Genomic DNA, 17853 nt, shown 5'->3' with positions numbered 1-17853 from the left:
AAATCCGGGCGGTTGCACCAGCGAGAGCGGGCATGGGGGGGGGGGGGTCAGCAGCACCCAGGGGTGCCTCCTGGGATCAGCACCCACCGTGCCATGGGGACAGGGGACAGTGCCACCGCCCTGGGGTGGCTGAGCCCTGCCACCGAACCTCAGCGCCTTGCTGCTGCGGTCTCAGGGTGATTAACTCGAGTGTCAGGCAATTAACTTCTTCACACTCGCAGCCTCTAAACTCCCCTCATAACTCAGCGGCGACAGCCTGGCTGTTTATTTTCTGCTTCAGGAGAAGTCGGGCCGAGGCTCCAAAGGAAGACACCCTGATTTATGGCCGGGACAAAGGAGCCAGGAGGCTTTAAAAGCTGGAGGCCGGCTCCTGGCATGCACAAAGTGACATCAGAGAAGCAGCTCCTTGTGCTTGAGATATTTTCTTCGCCCTGGATGGGGCAGGAGCTGGGGGTGAAGAGCAGCAGTGCCGGTTGCAAGGTGGCAGTCACAAGGCATGGTTAAAACAAGCCCGATGGAGCTGGGCAATGTTCCCCGAGGACAGCAGAAAGCCCCGTGGTAGCCAAAAGAGGGGGCTGAGGATGGATTTGCATGCAGGTGGTGCTCATCTTCACAGCTATCTATGTGCTTTTTTTTTTTTATAGCTGGGAAATATTTTGTGTGCCGCGAAGGGCTGGTTTTTTTTGCATAAAAGTGGTGCTTGGTGGCAGCCTCTATTTGCATTAGGGCCGAGGAGGGATGCGTGAGGCCAGAAGACCTGAACCAAAAATGGGGCCGCGGGTCACTGGTCGGGATCCCGATGCTAACGGATGGTTAAAGGAATTTGCTCAGAACATCTATATTTTGGTTGGAACCAGGAGCGTCTTCCCAGCCGGCTGCAACACCCTCGGTTGCTACCCGGCGGTTGTTTTTTTTATAGCTCCATCTCCAAGGTCTCAGGCTCATTATCCTCATTTTAGAAATGAAGAAGTAAGCAAAGGGAGGTGCTGTGTTTTGAATAAGGTCTCCGGGGAGGCCAGCAGCACATCTCAGCCTTCCCGAAGCTCCCAGCCCCGTGGCCTTCCCACCAGAGCCCTCAGGATCCACCCCGGGAGCGAGCCGGGGCTCCTGACAACTTCACGGCTCCCCTGCAGCTCCCTGACCCACGAGCTGCCAGCAAAACCCGTCTGCCGCTGAGGTTAAAAACGTTGCCCACGGGGAGAGCAAAGTCTGCCGTCGCCTGCAGCATGCCTCTTGCTCGGAGTTATTGCCTGTGGATTAGCAAAGGTCAGGGATTACTGCTCCAGCCCTTCCCAGCCTCTTCCTCTGCCGCAGGTTAGGGCCACGCTAGAAAAAAAAATTGTGTTGATTTAGCCCGATCTGCGAGCGCATGGAAAAATCCCACCCAGCCTGGGGGAGCCATGGGAGCAGAATTCCTGGAGCAGATGTAATCGTGCTGGCGAGCGGAAAATACCCCACCCCTTGGCCACCGCAGCGAGCTGGGGGAATTAATGGGATCCCTATGGGCGAGGAAGCTCCTTATCAGCGAGCGCCGTGTTTTCTCGGCCCTGGCACCCTCTCTGCAGCAAGCCTCGGTCCCAGCCTACCCCCTGCTCCTCCTTTCTCTGCCGTTAGTCTTTTCATCTCTTTTCCCTCGCCCGCCCATTTCCATTTTGCCCTGACAACTTTTTTTTTTTTTTTTTCCTCCTCCTTGCAGAATGTGGGAGGGATGAAAGCTGCAGATAATTAATAACCCCAGCACTTTTCAGCTCTGCCTTCCTGGGAGAACTCAGAGATCCCTGCTCCCTCCACCTCTGCCTCCCCCTGCAAACGCTCCCTCACTTCCAGTCATGTGCTGTCTCTTCCCATCGCCTGATAAATTGCAGCTGGCAGCTCCCACCCCAGCAGGCTTGGCTTGTTTCGTGCGTGTGTGCATGCGGGTAAGGATCCGGCTGGAGCCGGGGACAGGGGATGGATGTCAGCCCCGCTGGAGGTGGCTGTTGTCACGGTTTCTCAGCAGCAAGCCCTCGTTTCGAGCTCCTCGGTGTGGGTCGGGCTGCGATTTGCCGTGCAGGGCACGGTGAAACAGCCGACATCCCACGGAGCCAGCCCTAAGGGTGGCCGCAGCCTCTCCTCCTCCCTCTCCTCTCCCCTTCCAGGTGGTGCCCAGCAGCTCCGCGGCTCCTTCATGCTTAGGGCAAGATCGACCCTTTTTTCCTACAGCTAGCTCCTGGCCTTTCCTGCTGGAAACTGGAAATAAGTGCCTTGAAAGAGAGATTGGGAAGGCAAAAGGCAGGGCCTAAAGGAAGAGGCTCGGGACGTGCTTCAGGCAGGGCACAAATCAGAGCTGCTGCAGCGGCTGCCTGAGCAAATAACCAGCAGGAGACACAACAGGGAGAGGCCAAGGAGAAGCTGCTGATAACCCCGGGTCGCCTCTCGGGGGCTGCGCGGTGGCTCCAGCTCTGTCCTCTTGCGCTGGCGAGGCAGCGGGTGTCCAGGCGTGCTGGCACCCAGCAGGAGCAGGATTAGTCCCAGGCATCGCCCCCCCCGCAGCAGCCTGGCCACCCGCACAGGGGAAGGGGCAAAGCACCGCGAGCAGCAGCAGCCCCCAGGGATGCTGCAGGGCTGGCTCCGCACCCATCCTGCTCGGCTGGGACCTGCCAAGCCCTGCTCGGGGCACAGCACCGCAGGGGCACGACCCTGAGGTCTCCCCAGTTCCCCTGCTCCATCAGTTTTGAAGCGCTGGGTGGAAAACGACCAGCTTCAGATGTGAGCATTGCTTTATTTTTGGTGCTTCTTCGCTCCCTCTCTCCCCTTCCCTCCTCCAAATCAGGGAACTCAGGACCCCGTGGCTTTTATTTTATTTTATATTTATATTTATATTTATTTTTATTTTTATTTTTATTTTTATTTTTATTTATTTATTTTTATTTTTATTTTTTATCATTTTGGGGCTTACTTTAATCCCTGTTACAGCGTTTTGTCCCCTTCCCTCCTGCCCGGTGCCCGAGCCCTAAGACCAAGAGGTGTTTACACCGTGGGCCTGCCCAGGCGTTGGGACTGGAGACAAACAGCAGAGGGTGGATGGAAATTAACATTTTAACACCGATTTCTGCCTGTCCCCAAACCCACGCTGACCCAGGACCCCTCCACCAGTCAGGGTTTTACCCCGGGACCTGGGGGTTGTCCCCAGGACGGGACCACGTCCCCCCGCCCCGGGGAGCTCCGTCTCCCCCCGGCACGTTGGGAGGCAGATTTTTCGCTTCAAATTACGCTCAATTAAGGAGCGCTAATGGGGCTGGATTTGGTCTGAGCGAGGCAGGGAGCAGGGTCAGGGCCGAACAATATCCTGTTGACATCACTCCCGAGGAGCAATTCACGGGCGCAGGGGAGAAAGGGCCTCGCCGGGACTTCTCCTGGGCACAAAAACCTCAAAGAGGGGCTTGGCCTCTCCTCCTTTCTCCCCTGGCTCCTTTATGGGCAAAGGGGCGCCGGGAGGCACCTTATTAAGGGGGACGTGGAGGGGTACGGGGTGGGGGGGATGAGTGGCCGTGTTCGCCCCGCTGGTGCCGGCACATCCTCTGGGGAGGGGGCGGTGGGGTTTGGTTAACCCGCCTCATTAGTGGCCGTATGACATCATTATCTCACATTAGCGACACTCTTCCAGAGGTAATTGGGAAGCCTCTGGAATGGCCCCGTGACCTTTAATTAATGCAGCGGGGCCTTTTCCTTGGGCCATTCCTCGCTCTGCCTCCAGCAGCTGCTTCTTGTTAAGATGCCGGAGCAAAGGGAGCCCTGCTCCCATGCCGAGCCCCCCCCCACCCCGTGGGGGGAGAGAAATGAGAAGGTGCACGAGCAGTCGGCTGCTGCTGGCTCATCCCAGCCCCTGGGGTCAGCGGCCCCTCGCCCACCCCATCCCCTCGGTGCTGCTCATCGCAGGGGGAAGGCGATCCCACAATCGCCTCGGCAGCCCGGAGGAGCCCCCGCGCGCTGCGGTAAGGGAGGAGGGAGAGACCGCGCTCCTCCCCAGCCTTTCATCTCCTTCCAGCTGCAGCTCTGCTGTCTGCTCCTGCTCTGCTCCTGCCCTTTTTGCCGCTGCTGTCGTCTCTCCGGCTTGGCCTCAGCTGCTTAAATCAATGGGCAGAGATCAGTCACCGGCAGCGCCAGGTAGCGCGGAGGTTTCCGTCAGCATCTGGGCTGTCGTCGTTATTATTAGCAGCGTTATTGCAGCAGCGCCTGGAGGCTCCAGCGCGGGGTGGCACGGGGCTGTGCTTGGCACAGGAGGAGAGCAGGAGCTGCTGTGCTGAGCTCTTGCGTCCTGGTGTACGGCCAGGGCGCTGAAACACGAGGAGAGCCCCAAACGCGGTGACACCACGGGGCTGGGGTGACCTAAAACACATCCCAGACCCTATCGGTGTGCAACCCCGCAGCCTTCTCCGTGCCCTTGCCAGGAAAAAGCCCGACTGGAGCTGAAAAACCGAGCCGTCCTTACCACCCCGGGCCAGGATTTGCTGCCTCGAGTTCTTTTCAAAAGGAGCTCAAGAATTTTTTTTTGCAGCATGCAAAGGAACGCAATCACTCAGAAATAACCCAAATAGCTGGTATGCAAATACAAATGCAAGCCACACATCCACCCCCCCCTCCTCACGAGGAAAAGGGGGAAGAAATATTTTACTTTCGTTAAGGAAGGGAGGAAAAAATGTGCACTTCAAATAGGATTCCCAGATGTGGCGCAGGGAGACAGGAAGATGGGAAGAAATCACTGCGGTGGAAGGGCTTTGCTGAAGAGTTATTCCAAAGACAGGAACAACACCATTTCCTCAAAAGACTTCTCTCTTTATTTATTTATTTTTTTTTTTTGTAGAAGAGGTGGGTTTGTTGGGTCCTGCTGAGAGCACTGTGTGCGCACCGAGGGACCCTGATTTCTGATTTCTCCACCAAAGCCAGGGCACGAGTGATGCTGGAACATCGCATCCCAGCCCCGTCCTTTTGCATCTCCTCTTCGCCTGCCCTCTCCCCCAGAGATGCTGGCAGGCAGGCTCACTGGGTGGTACTGGGCGGCACTGGGAGGTACTGGGATGGCAGCGCCGCCCCGTGCTTTGTCCCAGCTCAGGCTCTGCTCTTGCTGCCCTCCCTCCGAGCACGCACAGCGCCCGAGGCACTGAGTCAATAATCGAGGGCTGTTGTTGGCCCAGCTCTAATCCCGATTTTGTCTCGGAAACCTCTCTAACAGTCTTCAAGCCGAGGAGATGAGGACCGCCGGTTGTCAGCCTCCTGGCCACGATTCTCCGTGGGGCTTTTGTATTCGAAACGGGGAAACAAATGAACTCCCTGCGAGGAGCTGGTCAGAGGAGGGGGGGGGTTTATTTCGCTGGGGACCGGAGGCAGCGTATTTAAAACACGGGTGGAGGATGTGCTCAGGTCCCTGGGAGCCTTCAGCTCGCGGAGAGCTTTACCTGTTTTGATATTTAGACTCTCAGGTTTCGGGGATCAGCTTGTGCAGAGCAATGCGTGTCCGCCACCGCCCACCAGCCGGCCCCAGTGCCGTGTCAGGGAGCAGCAGCGGCTTTGCAGGCACCCCGAGCACAGCTCCCCGTAGCAAAGGAGGCTCTGGGGATTCCCATCCTGCAGCCGTCAGCGGGTTAATGCCACCAGGCTGATTTAATTCAAGCCAGGCTGCACCGAGGCAGCCTCCCCTGCTCTGCCCTGGCGGAGCAGCCCCGTGCAAGGAGCTACCGGTGTCTGCAGCCGACCTCTCCTTCGCCCTTTGGAGCTGCTGCCAGTGGGTGGGCTGGGGTCAGTGGTGCTGCCGATCCGCTGGGAACTGGGGTAACTGGAGTCTGCTGGGAGCTGGAGTAACTGGAACCTGCTGGGAGCTGGGATAACTCGGCCGCCCTGCCCTCGCCGGAGCTCCTGGCCAGGGGGTGGCCAGCGCGGGGCTGGAGGCAGCGGGGCCTCGAGGGAGCCCCGCGGATGCGGAGCAGCTTGCATTTGGGGCTGGGGTGGGAGGGGAGGGTGGGAGGGGAGGCCCTTTCAACCCCAAACGTAATTAATCAGCGGCTCGGACAGAAAGGGAGCTGCGGCTGCAGTTCCAGCTACCGTTGCCCTTTCCCTCACACCACGATGGAAGAAAAACCACGCAGGTCCGAGGACCACCTCACCCCCAGCTGGGATTCCCCAAAATATCTTTTATTTTTTTTTTTTGCTGAGCGCAGACAAAATAACTGGTTAATCTTTTAGGGGCACGCTGGAAGCAGCTGACACAGTGACGTCTCGCAGGGAGCCTGATCCCAAAAGGAGATGTTGGCTGCCCCCACACACCTCCCCTTCCTTACCCGCCTGCCCTAACGCCATCCCGATCCCAATGCCCTGGGCATCGAAGCCCCCATTTTGGGATTAGCAGAAACCTGTGCATCAGGAGCTTAAAAACCTAGGGAAACCCGTAACTTTCTGGCTGTAAGTGACATCTAGTGGAAACGGAAGGGAAAAAAAAAAAAAAAATGCTCCCCAGGTGAAATGCAGCTCCTGGCGGGTTCAGCAATGAGACTCGGATTCCCGAGGGCTGCAGCTTCAGCCCCGCAGCTTCTCGTGCAGCAGGACACAGGGGCTGTGTCTGTCTGGGTGTGACAGGGAGCGTGGTTCAGCTCAGCACCACCCCGTGAGTTACGGGGTGGCCGTGCCGTGCCGGTGGCCACCTGGCTTGTGGCTGCTGGTCCCGAGCCAAAAACCCTGCGAGCACCACAACCCACGCACGGGTCTGGCTTTACCACGCCGTAATTCGGATTTAAGTGCTGCAATGGGCTCAGTAAGCTTTGTGGCCGTCCAGGGCTCGCTGCCCTCCGACTGCTGCTGCGGTTTCGTGCTCGTCCCCTCCTGGTTTTGGCGTGGGGACCCGTCCTCCTGCTGCCCCCCCTGCCCCGGCCAGCCGCGAGCTGTGTCCTGAGGCTGCTCCGGTGGCGAGCAGAGCCAAGGCTTGCAAGGAAACCTGAAACCCAGCGAGACTTGGATTAGCAACCCGAAACTCAGGCCAGGATACAAGCCTTTCGGAAGAGCTTGGCAGGGTTTCAGGCAAGCGCGGGCTGAGTTTCAAGGCAGCGGAGGCTGACCTTTGAGTGAGCCCACTGCTGGCTTCCCGGGAAGCATGGGCTTGAATTTTAAGAGAGCCTGGGGACAGAGTTTCAGGCAAAAAATAATAATAATAAAATAATAAAAATAAATAAAATAAAAATAACACCGTTAAAGGGCTTAGGCAAAAACAATGCAGACCTCCTATGGTTCGGGGGTGATCATTCCTAGCGTTCACCTGTCCCCAAACCAGCAAAACCAGCCTGGTGGTTGCAGCTCCGCTGCGCTCCAAGTTTCAGTGCAGGCTTAACCCCTTCCTCGGCGCGAGTGGCTGCAAGCTCCGGGCTTTCTGGGGGGGGCTGAATTCAGGGTTTGCCCGCTCCCCATCCCAAGGGAGGGCTCACGGCGCTCCCCGCTCCCCGCCACCATCTGCACGGCCCACAGGGAGCTCCTGGAAGGGGAGAAACGCATCGAGGGGTGGGCATCACAAGATGGAAAGGCTGCCGCTGCCAGGGCAGAAGACCAGGGCGCAGGGATCAGCTGGAGATGGGCAGAGAAAGCCACGAGCAGTGGCCGAGGCTGAAGGATGCTGATCCAGCTAAAGCAGAAGGCATGACCAAGTGGGCACGAGTCTGCCCCAGGCAGTGGGAGGCAGCACGGGACGACGCAGCCTTGCCCCTGAAGCTGTAAATGTATTTCTCTTTCCACTGTGCTTTTTTTTATTCCCCAGCCCTCTTCCTGCAAACTCATCGCTCTCTTCCTCCCCGTGCAGACACCATGTGATGGGTCTCGATCAGGGCAGGGAGGGCTTGTTTGTAATCAAACCCACATTTCTCAGCTGCATTGTCTCTGAAACGCGTTCTGCCAAAAACCTGATACTCGTGACTTGTTAGTGCTGATTTTAAGAGCCCTGTGAAGGTAGAATTTTCCCAAGTGGAGTTTGCTGGATAGGAAATTGCTTATCTTTGACTATTATTCTGTACAGCTCCGATATCTCCTTTCCCCCTGCCAGTTTTCCCTTTGTGCTGGGAATAACGAACGTGGGGGCCATAAAGGGGGGCTTTATATGCTCCCACTTTTCCGTGCCCTTGATCCTGGCTCCTTCTCCTATGCTACGTCCTGTGCCGCCAGGCAGAGAGGGGCCTCATCTGCTGCTTTATTTCAGTCCCGTCTCTAATTACAAGTTGACATTAGTTATTTATATAACGTCCTCAGTGCCCAAGCAGGCTGGGAGCGCCGGGGCAGCCGTGCCCGCGGCTCGGCAGGTGGCATCCGCCGCGCGCCTTGCTCCGGAGGTGCAAGCATCCCCTGCAGCATCCCCGCGTCCCATGGAGACCCGGAGCCAGGCGTCCCCGAGCGGCACGGGGCCGGGCACGCGGCGCCGGGAGGAAATTGGAGACGGTCCCGCTGGACGTCCTTCGTGCACGGCCCCTGCCTTGCCCTTGAGGTCCCCGCTGCGCCTTTAGGGTCGCCCCAGAGGAAGGCGGGGAAGTGCTAGCAGATGTGCAATTCCCCTAAGGACGGTGTGTGGGCTTCGCCCGGCCAGCTAAATAAATACTTGGATGCCTCTCGCGCGGAGGCTTGTTTGTGTCTCCCAGGCCGGGGCGGAACATGTGGCGGGGTGTGTGCAGTTCCTGTTGGGTTTGGTGTGCGGCCGCCCCGGTGCTGGGTTTCAATGTGACACCGATAACGCGGGCCGCCAGCCCGCTGCTGGCTTCCAGTTCCGTCTCGCTGCGTCTGCCGCTTTCATGTTCGCTGCTGCGGTTTGCGAGGCAGAGTTTAAAGGTTTCTCTGACTAACCCCCGGCTGCTGGGCTCAAAGGGAAGGAAGCGGCTGCAGCCAAGAAAAGGAAGCCAGTTGGTTTCCCTCCTGCGTCTGCGAGCGCGTGTGAGGGGGAGCGGGAGCAGGGTGTAGCCAGATCCGAAACGAGATAGGACGGGAAGACAGCAGAGCTCTTCCCTTCCATATTTTCTCGGCTTGACAAGCTCCCCGCGTGCGTCAGCCCGCAGGATAAGGAGAGGAAGCGTGGCCCGGTCGAGGCTCCCCCGGCGCGCTCCAGCTGGGAACGCCGCAGGGCTGCGCGCCGCCGGCACGCCGCGGGGCCGTGCAGTGCGTGACGGCAGCCACGAAGGGGAGCTTCCTCCCCGTGGGACGGACAGCTGGGGCAGGGCAGATATTTCTGGCCCCCTGGGACCAGGAGCTGGGGGTTATTTCTGGCTCCGGGAGCTATTTCTGGCTCCGGTTGCTGACCCACGGGTGGTTTTTCCCCCTTTGCTGTGCTCGCCCCCAGGATCCCACCGAGGCTCCCGTGCCCCTGCTGGGATGCCCAGCCCACGGAGCACCCCCAGGAAGATGCAGTGCGGGTATCAGGAGTGGTCCTGGGGACCTCAGGGGGTGCAGGGTGGAAATGAGCCCGCTGCCACCCTCGCCTCTGCCCCATCAGCTTCTAAATATGGGTCTGCCCTCCCCGAACCCATCACACTCGGGGCTCAGGTGACACTCGGGGCTATTTTTAGCGGGTGAATGGAGCTGTGCTGAAGCCCAGCTCTCTGCCCCCGTCAAGGGTACAGCATCATGTTGTGCCGGGAGGAGGTTCCAGCACGGCTCTTTGAATGGCTCCGCCACCGGCTGAGGTTGTGGCACAGGTAGGATGCGGCTTTGGGGGCTTTCTGCTTCTCCTCCTGCTGCTGGGTCCCCCCCTGCTGGCTTTGGGCTCTGCTGCAGCTCCCTCCCCAAAACCCAGGGGTAAGGAAGGGCTTGCTGAAATCTTGCGTGGGCTGCGCTGCCTGCCACCTTCGTGCATGTCACCGGGTCAGCAGGAAGGAGAACAAATCCTCCACTTTTCACCTGGGTTACAGGAAAAAGGGTGTGCGAGATGCAACGCTGCTGTGGCGCTGAGCAGAGGCAATCCCCAAAACAGCTCTGGGTGGGGTGGTCATGGCAATACCCAGCCCAGCAGTACCTGTCCCACTGGGTCTGCCGTGAGCCACCCTCGCCTTCAACCGATTTCACCCAAAAAACCATGGATGGCAGGGGCAAGGGGCAGGGGGCATGCACCACCACGGATGCTGGTGCCCCCTCCTCACGCCCCGCTCTCTCCGGCCCCCTCCCCTTGCTTTGCCGCTGCAGGCATGGATAACTTCGAGTACAGCATCCAGCTGAACGACAGGGACTGGGCTGAATTCTTGCAGGCGGCCGAGGAATGCGACCTAGCGCCGGCCTCCCTGGCCACGGCGGAGGAGCAGTGTCTCAGTGACATTGAGCAAGGGGACGGCGTGCCCGCTCCGCGCAGCGCCAGCGCGGACGGGGAGCTGGCAGCGAGGCCGGGCAGCGGGCCAGGGGCTGGCAGGGCGAGCTGCTCCCCACGTGGGGTGCCCGGGGCGGACGAGGACGAAGCGGACCCGTGCTCGGCCAGCAGCTTTCTGCGTGGGAGCGACCAGCCCGGCTGCCCGCTGCCTGCTCCCATGCCCAGCGCGCAGGGGACGCAGCCGCCCCGTCCCCCCGCGGCCGAGAGCATCCCAGGGCAGGACGCGGCATGCGAGGTGGCAGCGCCGCAGACGGCATCGGGGGAAGGAGCCACGACCAGCAGCAGCAGCAGCAGTGGGGCCATGGAGCCTGCTGGCCACCCCGCTGCACCCCGTGCCCCTGCGCACGGAGGGGATGCCGGGGGGGAGCAGCCCCATGGAAGCCCGGTGGCGGCACAAATGGGTGCCCCGGATGTTTCGGCGAGGAAAAGTCTTAGCGCAGCTGCCTGCGTGGAGCCTGGGGTGCAGGGACCCCCTCCCAACCTTCCCCCCAGCCCTGCCCCGGAGGCTGCTCCCAGCTGCCCGGCTCGGCCCCCAGACCCTGGGCAGAAAGCGGGGCCGGAGCCCAGCTCCCCAGAGGTGGTGAGACCCAAGGTGCCAGCGCAGATGAGGAAGAGCCGTAAGCAGCGCGGAGCCGGTGCTGCCGAGGTGACCCCGGTGGACAGGGAGCCAGCGGGGACCCCGGCACAGGGCAGCGGGGCGCCCACCAGGGCACCATCATCCTCCCCGCTGACCTCGAGGAAGAGCAAAGGGAAGGAGAAGGCGGCCAAGCCGGCTCCCGTGCGGCTGGGGAGCGAGGAGGCAGCGGAGAGCAAACGGCCGGCAGCCAGCCCTGGAACAGATGAGGGAGATGTGCCCACGAGCATCCCCCCGAAGCAGAAGGTGAAGGAGCCAGGGGCACAATCCCCCGGGAAGACGAGGGCCCCCAAGCTCCCCAGAGCAGGACAGGCAGGGGGATCGGGCATGCGCGACGATGTGCCGGTGATTCTTACCACCACAGCCCCAGACCCTCCGGGAGAGGCGTGCCGGGAGGGGAAGGCTCTCCGTCCCCAAAGCGTGGCTGTCCCTGCAGGGGATGCTGCCAGGGGGGGCCCTGGGGAGCCTGCAGCTGAGCCCCCCGTGGAGGTGAGCCCCCCAGGCTCTGCAGCCGGGGGCTGCGCAAGGGCAAACTCGCTGGATGTGACTTGGCCCGAGATGTACGACTATTTGTTCTGTGACTCCCAAGGGGAAGAAGAAGCAATGGTGAACTCGGTGGAGGGCGAGAAAACACCCTTGGAAAGGGAAATATCCTTGCCTGAACTGTATGAATACTTTTTCAATGAACCTGAAGGAAACAGGAAAAAAGTCAAGGGCAAAGAGAGGAAGCGAAAGAAGTTGAGCAGCTTGGACCGCGATCAGCAGAAAGAGGAACCCGACCTGGCGCTGGTCAAAGAGCCCCAGGCTGCCACGGTCCCGGAGCTGTACGAACACTTCTTTCCCGACGGGCCTTGGAACAGGGGGGGCTGGCGGGGGCTTTTCTTCACCACGCCAGCCTCCGAGGTGAAGAAAGCCGTGGGGGCTTTGAGGTCCTTCCTGCAGAGGCCGATGCACCTTGGCAGAGGCCAGGTGCCAGTGCCGCCGGCTCTGGCGCGGAGAGGATCCGGAGAGCCGCTCGCCCTCGTGCCGCTGGGAAGAGGCCAGGCGCAGCCCCAAGCTTTGGACATGGCCCTTGCCCTGAGAGGTAAAGCACCGCGACCCCGTGCCCAGCACCCCTGGCTCTGCTCGCGATGCTCATGGTGCTGCTGGCCCCGCGGGAAGGACGGGGACCCGGGGGAGGTCTGGGCATGGCCGGCTTTGCTCTGAGCGTGCTTTCAGTGGGGTGACGGGCTGGCCACAAGTCCCTGTCCTACCCGGTGTGGCTGTCCCTGCAGTCGTGCCATCCCACCGAACCATGTACTTGTGTTTCTGGCGAGGGGATGGGAGGGTAAAGAGCAAAATCAAAGCCCTCAGGCCCCTGAGATAAGGCAGTGGCTGCCGAGCCGCAGGCTGATGAGGTTGGGTTGCTGATTGATCTTGAATTGGTGGGGGAAAAAAGTGTGCATCGGGGGGGAACACATCCAGCTGAAGGTGAGGGGGGGCTTAAAAACACAGGTTGAGATTTGCAAAGCCCCATCCAGAGACCCCAAAGGTTTCCTGAGCGCGGGGGCAGGTCAGAGGGATGGGGGGAAAAGGCAGAGCGGGTCTGACCGCCAGGACAGCCGGCGTATTTGTCTTAGAGCTTACGCGGGGCTTAGAGCCGCAGTGCCTCCCGTTAATATTAAAACCAAACACCGAGTGACTCATCCCAAGGGGCGCCTCAAAACAGAGCTCCCAGTCTGTTTGCACAGAGAAAAAAAAAAAAAAACACAAAAAAAACCTTTGCCACGGTGGTAGCTAATTAATAATCCGGCTTTAATTAAACGCCTGATCAAATAAACGCGGGAGCAAAAATAACCTACTTCTACGAGGCGTCCTGAAGCTTGCTCTCGTCCCCACAGGGATACCCGAGGCCCCGCTGCCGCTGACCCACAAGGACATGTGTCTCGTCTTCTGCGCCTTCGCCTCCTGGGCGGTGAAAACCTCCGACCTGCAGGCTCCGGATGCCTGGAAAACCAGTGCGTGCGGCGCGGGGCTGGGGGAGAGGGGCGGGCAGGGGCTGGGGGAGGACCCGGCGGGGAGGGAGGCAGGGATGCTAACGGACCCCATGGTGCCGGCAGGGAAATGCAGACACTTTCCTGTTTTTGTAGAGTCCTGCTGCTTTTTAACATGTCCCGTAGGAGTGTCAGTCCTGAGTCCTGCTTGCTTAGGGTCTTTCTCTTTGCACGGTGTCTACTGCCTTCAGCTGAGCCTGGCTTTATCCCTGCTCCATCCAGCCTCAGTTAGGGACCAGTATGGGGTTTTGGGGTTAGGAGAGGCTTTTTTAAGGTCCCTGCTTTCAAGGAGCATCACCACGACTTCAAGTGTGCACATTTACCCTCCCTCAGCTCAGATGGAACAAGTACATGCATTTTTATAATGTGCCACAAAGGGATAATCTTTTTCCTAAATACCACCCCGGTGGCGCATTGACCCTGCCAGCTCCTCCATCATCCCCACGCGTGCCCCAAAACACAGCCTGCACAAAGCACAACCCTCGGTCCCCCTCTCCAGCCACAGCCAAGCTGGTGGCAAGGCAAGAAGGGGGAGCACACGGGACGTGGCACCGAGGAGCAGGGCACGGGGCCAGCGCCGCCCATGGGCTCTCCGGGGAGGAATGTTCCCCACGAAGGTCACGCAGGAAGCTGACACCCCGGGGCTGAGAATAGCCCGTTAGCTAAGGTTGCTCCGCGCAGCAATCACAAGGAGCTCTTGGCCTGCTCTTCGTTGCCTTCTTAGTACGAGGCAGAGGCGGCGGAGGGGGTGCGGGAAGCAGGACGCGGCCTCGTGCCATGGGGTTGCGTAAGGCAGCGTGCAAGGGGCTTTGCCTGGGCAGAGAGCTGGGCAGGCTGACCTCTCCTATGAACCAAGCTGAAAACCCGCACCAGAGGCTCAGAGAAGGGCCTCGTTCTGTGTGCATTCTCCCCGAGGTCTTGTTTGTAGCTCTGCATTTTCTGATTCAGAGTTTGGGGTGTTTTCTGCTTTGGGCTGGGATCAGAATATCAGCAGACAGCCCACAAGAAAAAAAGATTTCTTGGCATCTTCCTGGTCTGAACAGTAGAAAAGGAAGGGAATGTCCTGAAGCTCTGGTCAGGTTCCCTACTGTGACCTTCTCATCCGAGATCAGACATCTCCACGATAGCCTGTAGACCACCGCCCAGCCAGGCAAGCGTAGATGTTTCATCACCATTTCCACTGGTCTTTCCCCAAATCTCCTTCCTTTCCAAAAGGTCCTTCCTTCCCAAAACGTCCTTCACTTCCCAGAAGGTCCTCCCTTCCCAAAAGGTCCTTCCCTTCCCAAAAGGTCCTTCCCTTCCCAAAATGTCCTCCCTTCCCAAAGGGTCCTTCCCTCCAGCGACCCGGCAGCTGGCCTCTCTCGGGGCACGCAAAGCTGCTCGGGAGGGATGGGAGTCCTGCGTGAGCAACAACTCCCACAGCAGGACCAGCACCGTGCAGACACCAAGGTAAGGCTGCCACCTTGAACACCTCGGCAGAGCAGGCCCCAGGAGATGGGATTTTCTTCCAAAAGTGCTTTTTTATTGATAATCCCATCCATAAATGGCCACAAGCCACTCCAGACGCAACCACCAGCACTGGATCCATGCCTCGTGTGATTCCCTAGCGCTCACTCCCCACACGTCTCAGCCAGCCCGTGAAGTCTGTGTGCTCTTTCCCTCCAAACCAGCTATTTTTGGGGGAAAACGGTGTGCCCAAACTGCAGGAATAAATGTGGTCTGCCGAGCTGTGGGCAGTGTGGGGCTGAATGTGCTGGGAACAACTCAGCGTGGTGGGGACAAGGAGTGAGGGCAGGAGGGTCTTGGTGCATGGTCAGTGGCTTGTGACCCTCACGTTGAGAGAAGGATATTTTGGGTTGGGAAGAAGGCTCACCGTGGGACCACGATGGGTTTTTTTTTGCAGTGTTCCTGGCGAGCTTTGGCACGCTGTCCGCCATCCGCTACTTCCGACGGCAGGCCAGAGAAGGACGCCCGCGGACCTAGCCCCGGCGCACGCAGGAGGTGCTCCCCCGGGACGGGCGAGGACGGAGGAGGCAGGGGCCGGGCACCTCGTCCTTGGGCAGCGTGGGAAGCCTGGATCCCAGCACCGAGACTTCTCTGGACCCATCCCCAAAAGGGACAGGGTGTCACAGGAAGCAGGATCCTTCCCGTGGCGGTCGTTGGCAATACGGTAGGCGGTTTGTACCTGTACTGGACACAAGAGGAGCCCGGCGTGGGCTGGCTCGGTTCTTTCTTTGCACACTTCTTGCATCCTCGTGCCATCTGCTAGGAGTAGTCACGGTGTCTGACCCAGGGCGCTGCTCGCCCATCCTCCCTGCTGAGCTCAGCTGGGGGCAAAGGAAGGCGCTGGAGGGAGCAGCAGAGGGAGGAGGGAGCCAAAGAAGCCAGGAAAAGGGCTTCGTGTCCTACTAAAGGGTTGGGGGGAAGAGAAGAGAGAGCTGGGGAAGAGCTGTCTCTGCCCAGCATGGCGCTTTGCTAAGAAGATGCCACAGCAAGGGGACGGAGGAAAGCAGGGAGAGGGGCTGAGCTCAGGGAAGAGCCCTGGCAAGGACAGGAGCTTGTTGGAGAGGACACGGGGCGCAGGCACTTGGCCAGCCAAGGGTCTAGGTGTTCCACTTGGGGCCTCTGCTGCCTCCCGTCCTAGGAACATGAAATAGGAGGGGATGGAGGGTGAGCGTGGGGCTTTGTGGGGCAGGGGGTGAGACGCGGCACGGAAAGGGGGTGGAAAACACCAAGGAGGTGGTTCGGTTTCTTCCCTGTCTCGAGTGTCGTCCTGGGACCCAAGGGCATTATTCATGAGGGTTTTCTGCACTCCCAAGTCTGGCGACAGCACAAACGTGAGATTTGTTAAGCACTTAGGGACCAGATCCACAAAGGTACCGGGGGGGAAATGTGCCCCAAATGCCTGTGTGGGTCTGCCTATGAGCTTTGTAGGAGCAGTAAGGGTTTGTCTTCTGGAACAGAAGGAGAGGTTCGGCTCTTTCCTTGAAATGCAGAGTGCCATGTAATTTTAATGTGTGTGGGGTTGCACTTAAGACCGTGTATTATTGCAGATAAGAGAGCACACTGTGGTTGCACAGTGAGACACGTAGCAGTAGGTGGTAAGAGGGATGTGCAGGCTCTGTATGGACTATAGTAGCTGTATGTTCAGTAGGAAGAGTTTTGTGGAGGAAGAGAACATATTTAATATGCTGAAAGCTTCTAATAAAGATCTATCCCATTTAACACCTCTGCGTGCCTTCCTCTGTCTGCATCGTCCACGCGTGGAGCTGTTGAACGAGTGTTGGGTTTTAAAGGATGAGAAATCAATTTATACTGGGTCTGCCGGTATAAAAGCATAGAAGAGGATGGGGAGCCCTGGAGGACGGAGCACCCAGGGTGTTGGGCTGCTTCTCCTCCCCTTTGGCTGCATCCCCAGGGCCTGTCCCTGAGCACGCACCGTGCCCACGAGCCCAGCGGTGAGCACGGGGGTGGCGCAGGGAAGCAGCCCCCAGGTCTGCTCCGTCCTTCCCTGCACAGCCTGGCACTGCAGCCCTGGAAGTCCTGCCGAGCAGACCTCGCTCGCAGGAGCACGGCAGGCAGAGGGGAGGTGGAAAGGCTCACATATGCTCAGTTTTACTGTTTATCCAGCCATAATCCATTAAGCGCTCCCCACGAGCTCAGCGGCAGGTGGAAATGCGGCAGCCTCGGCGTGGCGGGTGGGTAATGGGGGAACAGCTGGAGGAAGCGGGCGATTTCATTCTGCAGGGCTTTCCTGGGAGACCAAGTGACACGGAGCTGAGCAAAGCAGAAAAAGGGCAGAGGAGGGCAGCAGACAGGCTTGCTGAAAGGAAGGGGGCCCTGGGACCGCCAGCCCTCCTCTCATCCTGCACAGCTCCTCCTGCAGACTGAAGATCCCAGCGGAAGCTGAACCACAAACAAGCATTGCTGGCTTCTTCCTCGCTTTGAATTTTTCAGATTTTTGTGTTTTCTAGCCTTGCCACACAAGCCTGGAAGAAATAACCTTTTCCCTTCGCTTTGCAGGTGCAGGAACAGTTAGTTTCCCTCCCAGCTTGTGCAGCGCTCCCAGGTGCAGTGCTGGCAGCTAATAAAGGCTCGTGCCAGAAATCACCAAATTTAATCCCGGGCAAAATGGCTGGGAAAGCTGCCCTGGTTTGTCTCAGTGGTGCAAAGTTGGCCTGGAGATCTCGGTGGATCTGGGAGCCTTCCTGGCCAGAAGCCACGGTGTTGAGGACACCTTTGAGGACATCAGCTCCTCCAGGAGCTCTGGGATGGGGGCACGCACCTGATCCTTTCTAACACCCTTGGTTTGTGTCTTCCTGAACTCCCACCCCAACTCCTGCCAACCCTAACCACTCTGATTCCAGGAGTCCATCTCTCTGCCTCAATGTCTCCATCCCAGAGTGTGAAACCTGCGCCAGCTTTCTTCCCAGAAGAGCTCAGGACCACGTTACACCACGGGCAGCGTGAGGCGCCCATCTGCTTTGCGGTGAGAGCATTTTGCCTGCCTGGGACCGTCGGGATCTGGTCCTTCAGAGCTTGGGCTTGGAGAAACAAATGTGCTTTGGCACCTCCCCCTGCACAAGTCACCGAAGACGCCAGATTATCCACCAGGTCACAGGTGCATTTCACACTCCTTTTGTTCTCCGCTGGCAGAAGCAGATGAAATAAATATTTCAGAAGATGGATGTTTTCAGTCCACTGCAGATGCAACGGGAAATACTGCAAGAAGCTTGTTGGTAGCAGCTCCGGGAGCGTCTGCTGTGCTCGTTCAAGCAGCGGCGTCTCCGGTGTCCTTCAAGGAAACCAGCACGGGCTTGCCTGCAGTTTTAACG

The 17853-nt window shown here is 59.0% G+C and overlaps 1 protein-coding gene across 3 annotated transcripts; it reads left to right on the top strand.

The window, feature by feature from the left end:
- Positions 1 to 637: 637 nt before the first annotated feature.
- PERM1 (PPARGC1 and ESRR induced regulator, muscle 1) lies at positions 638 to 16243 on the top strand. Of its 3 annotated transcripts, none has more exons than XM_080563794.1 (4): positions 638 to 1919; positions 10174 to 12069; positions 12866 to 12982; positions 14922 to 16243. In XM_080563794.1, the coding sequence occupies exons 2-4, from the start codon at positions 10176 to 10178 to the stop codon at positions 14999 to 15001; spliced, it is 2091 nt and encodes a 696-aa protein (XP_080419920.1). In that variant the 5' UTR covers positions 638 to 1919; positions 10174 to 10175; the 3' UTR covers positions 15002 to 16243. The 3 variants fall into 3 exon arrangements, with proteins under 3 accessions (XP_080419920.1, XP_080419919.1, XP_080419918.1); XM_080563793.1 differs by lacking the exon at positions 638 to 1919 and adding an exon at positions 3504 to 9689; XM_080563792.1 differs by lacking the exon at positions 638 to 1919 and having other exon boundaries at positions 3504 to 12069.
- The last annotated feature ends 1610 nt before the right edge of the window (positions 16244 to 17853 follow it).

Source organism: Anser brachyrhynchus (assembly GCF_964034855.1).
Source record: "Anser brachyrhynchus genome assembly, chromosome: 21".
NCBI lineage: Eukaryota > Metazoa > Chordata > Aves > Anseriformes > Anatidae > Anser > Anser brachyrhynchus.
Note: the sequence above shows the minus strand (reverse complement) of the source record. Positions and strands in the feature narration are given on the sequence as shown.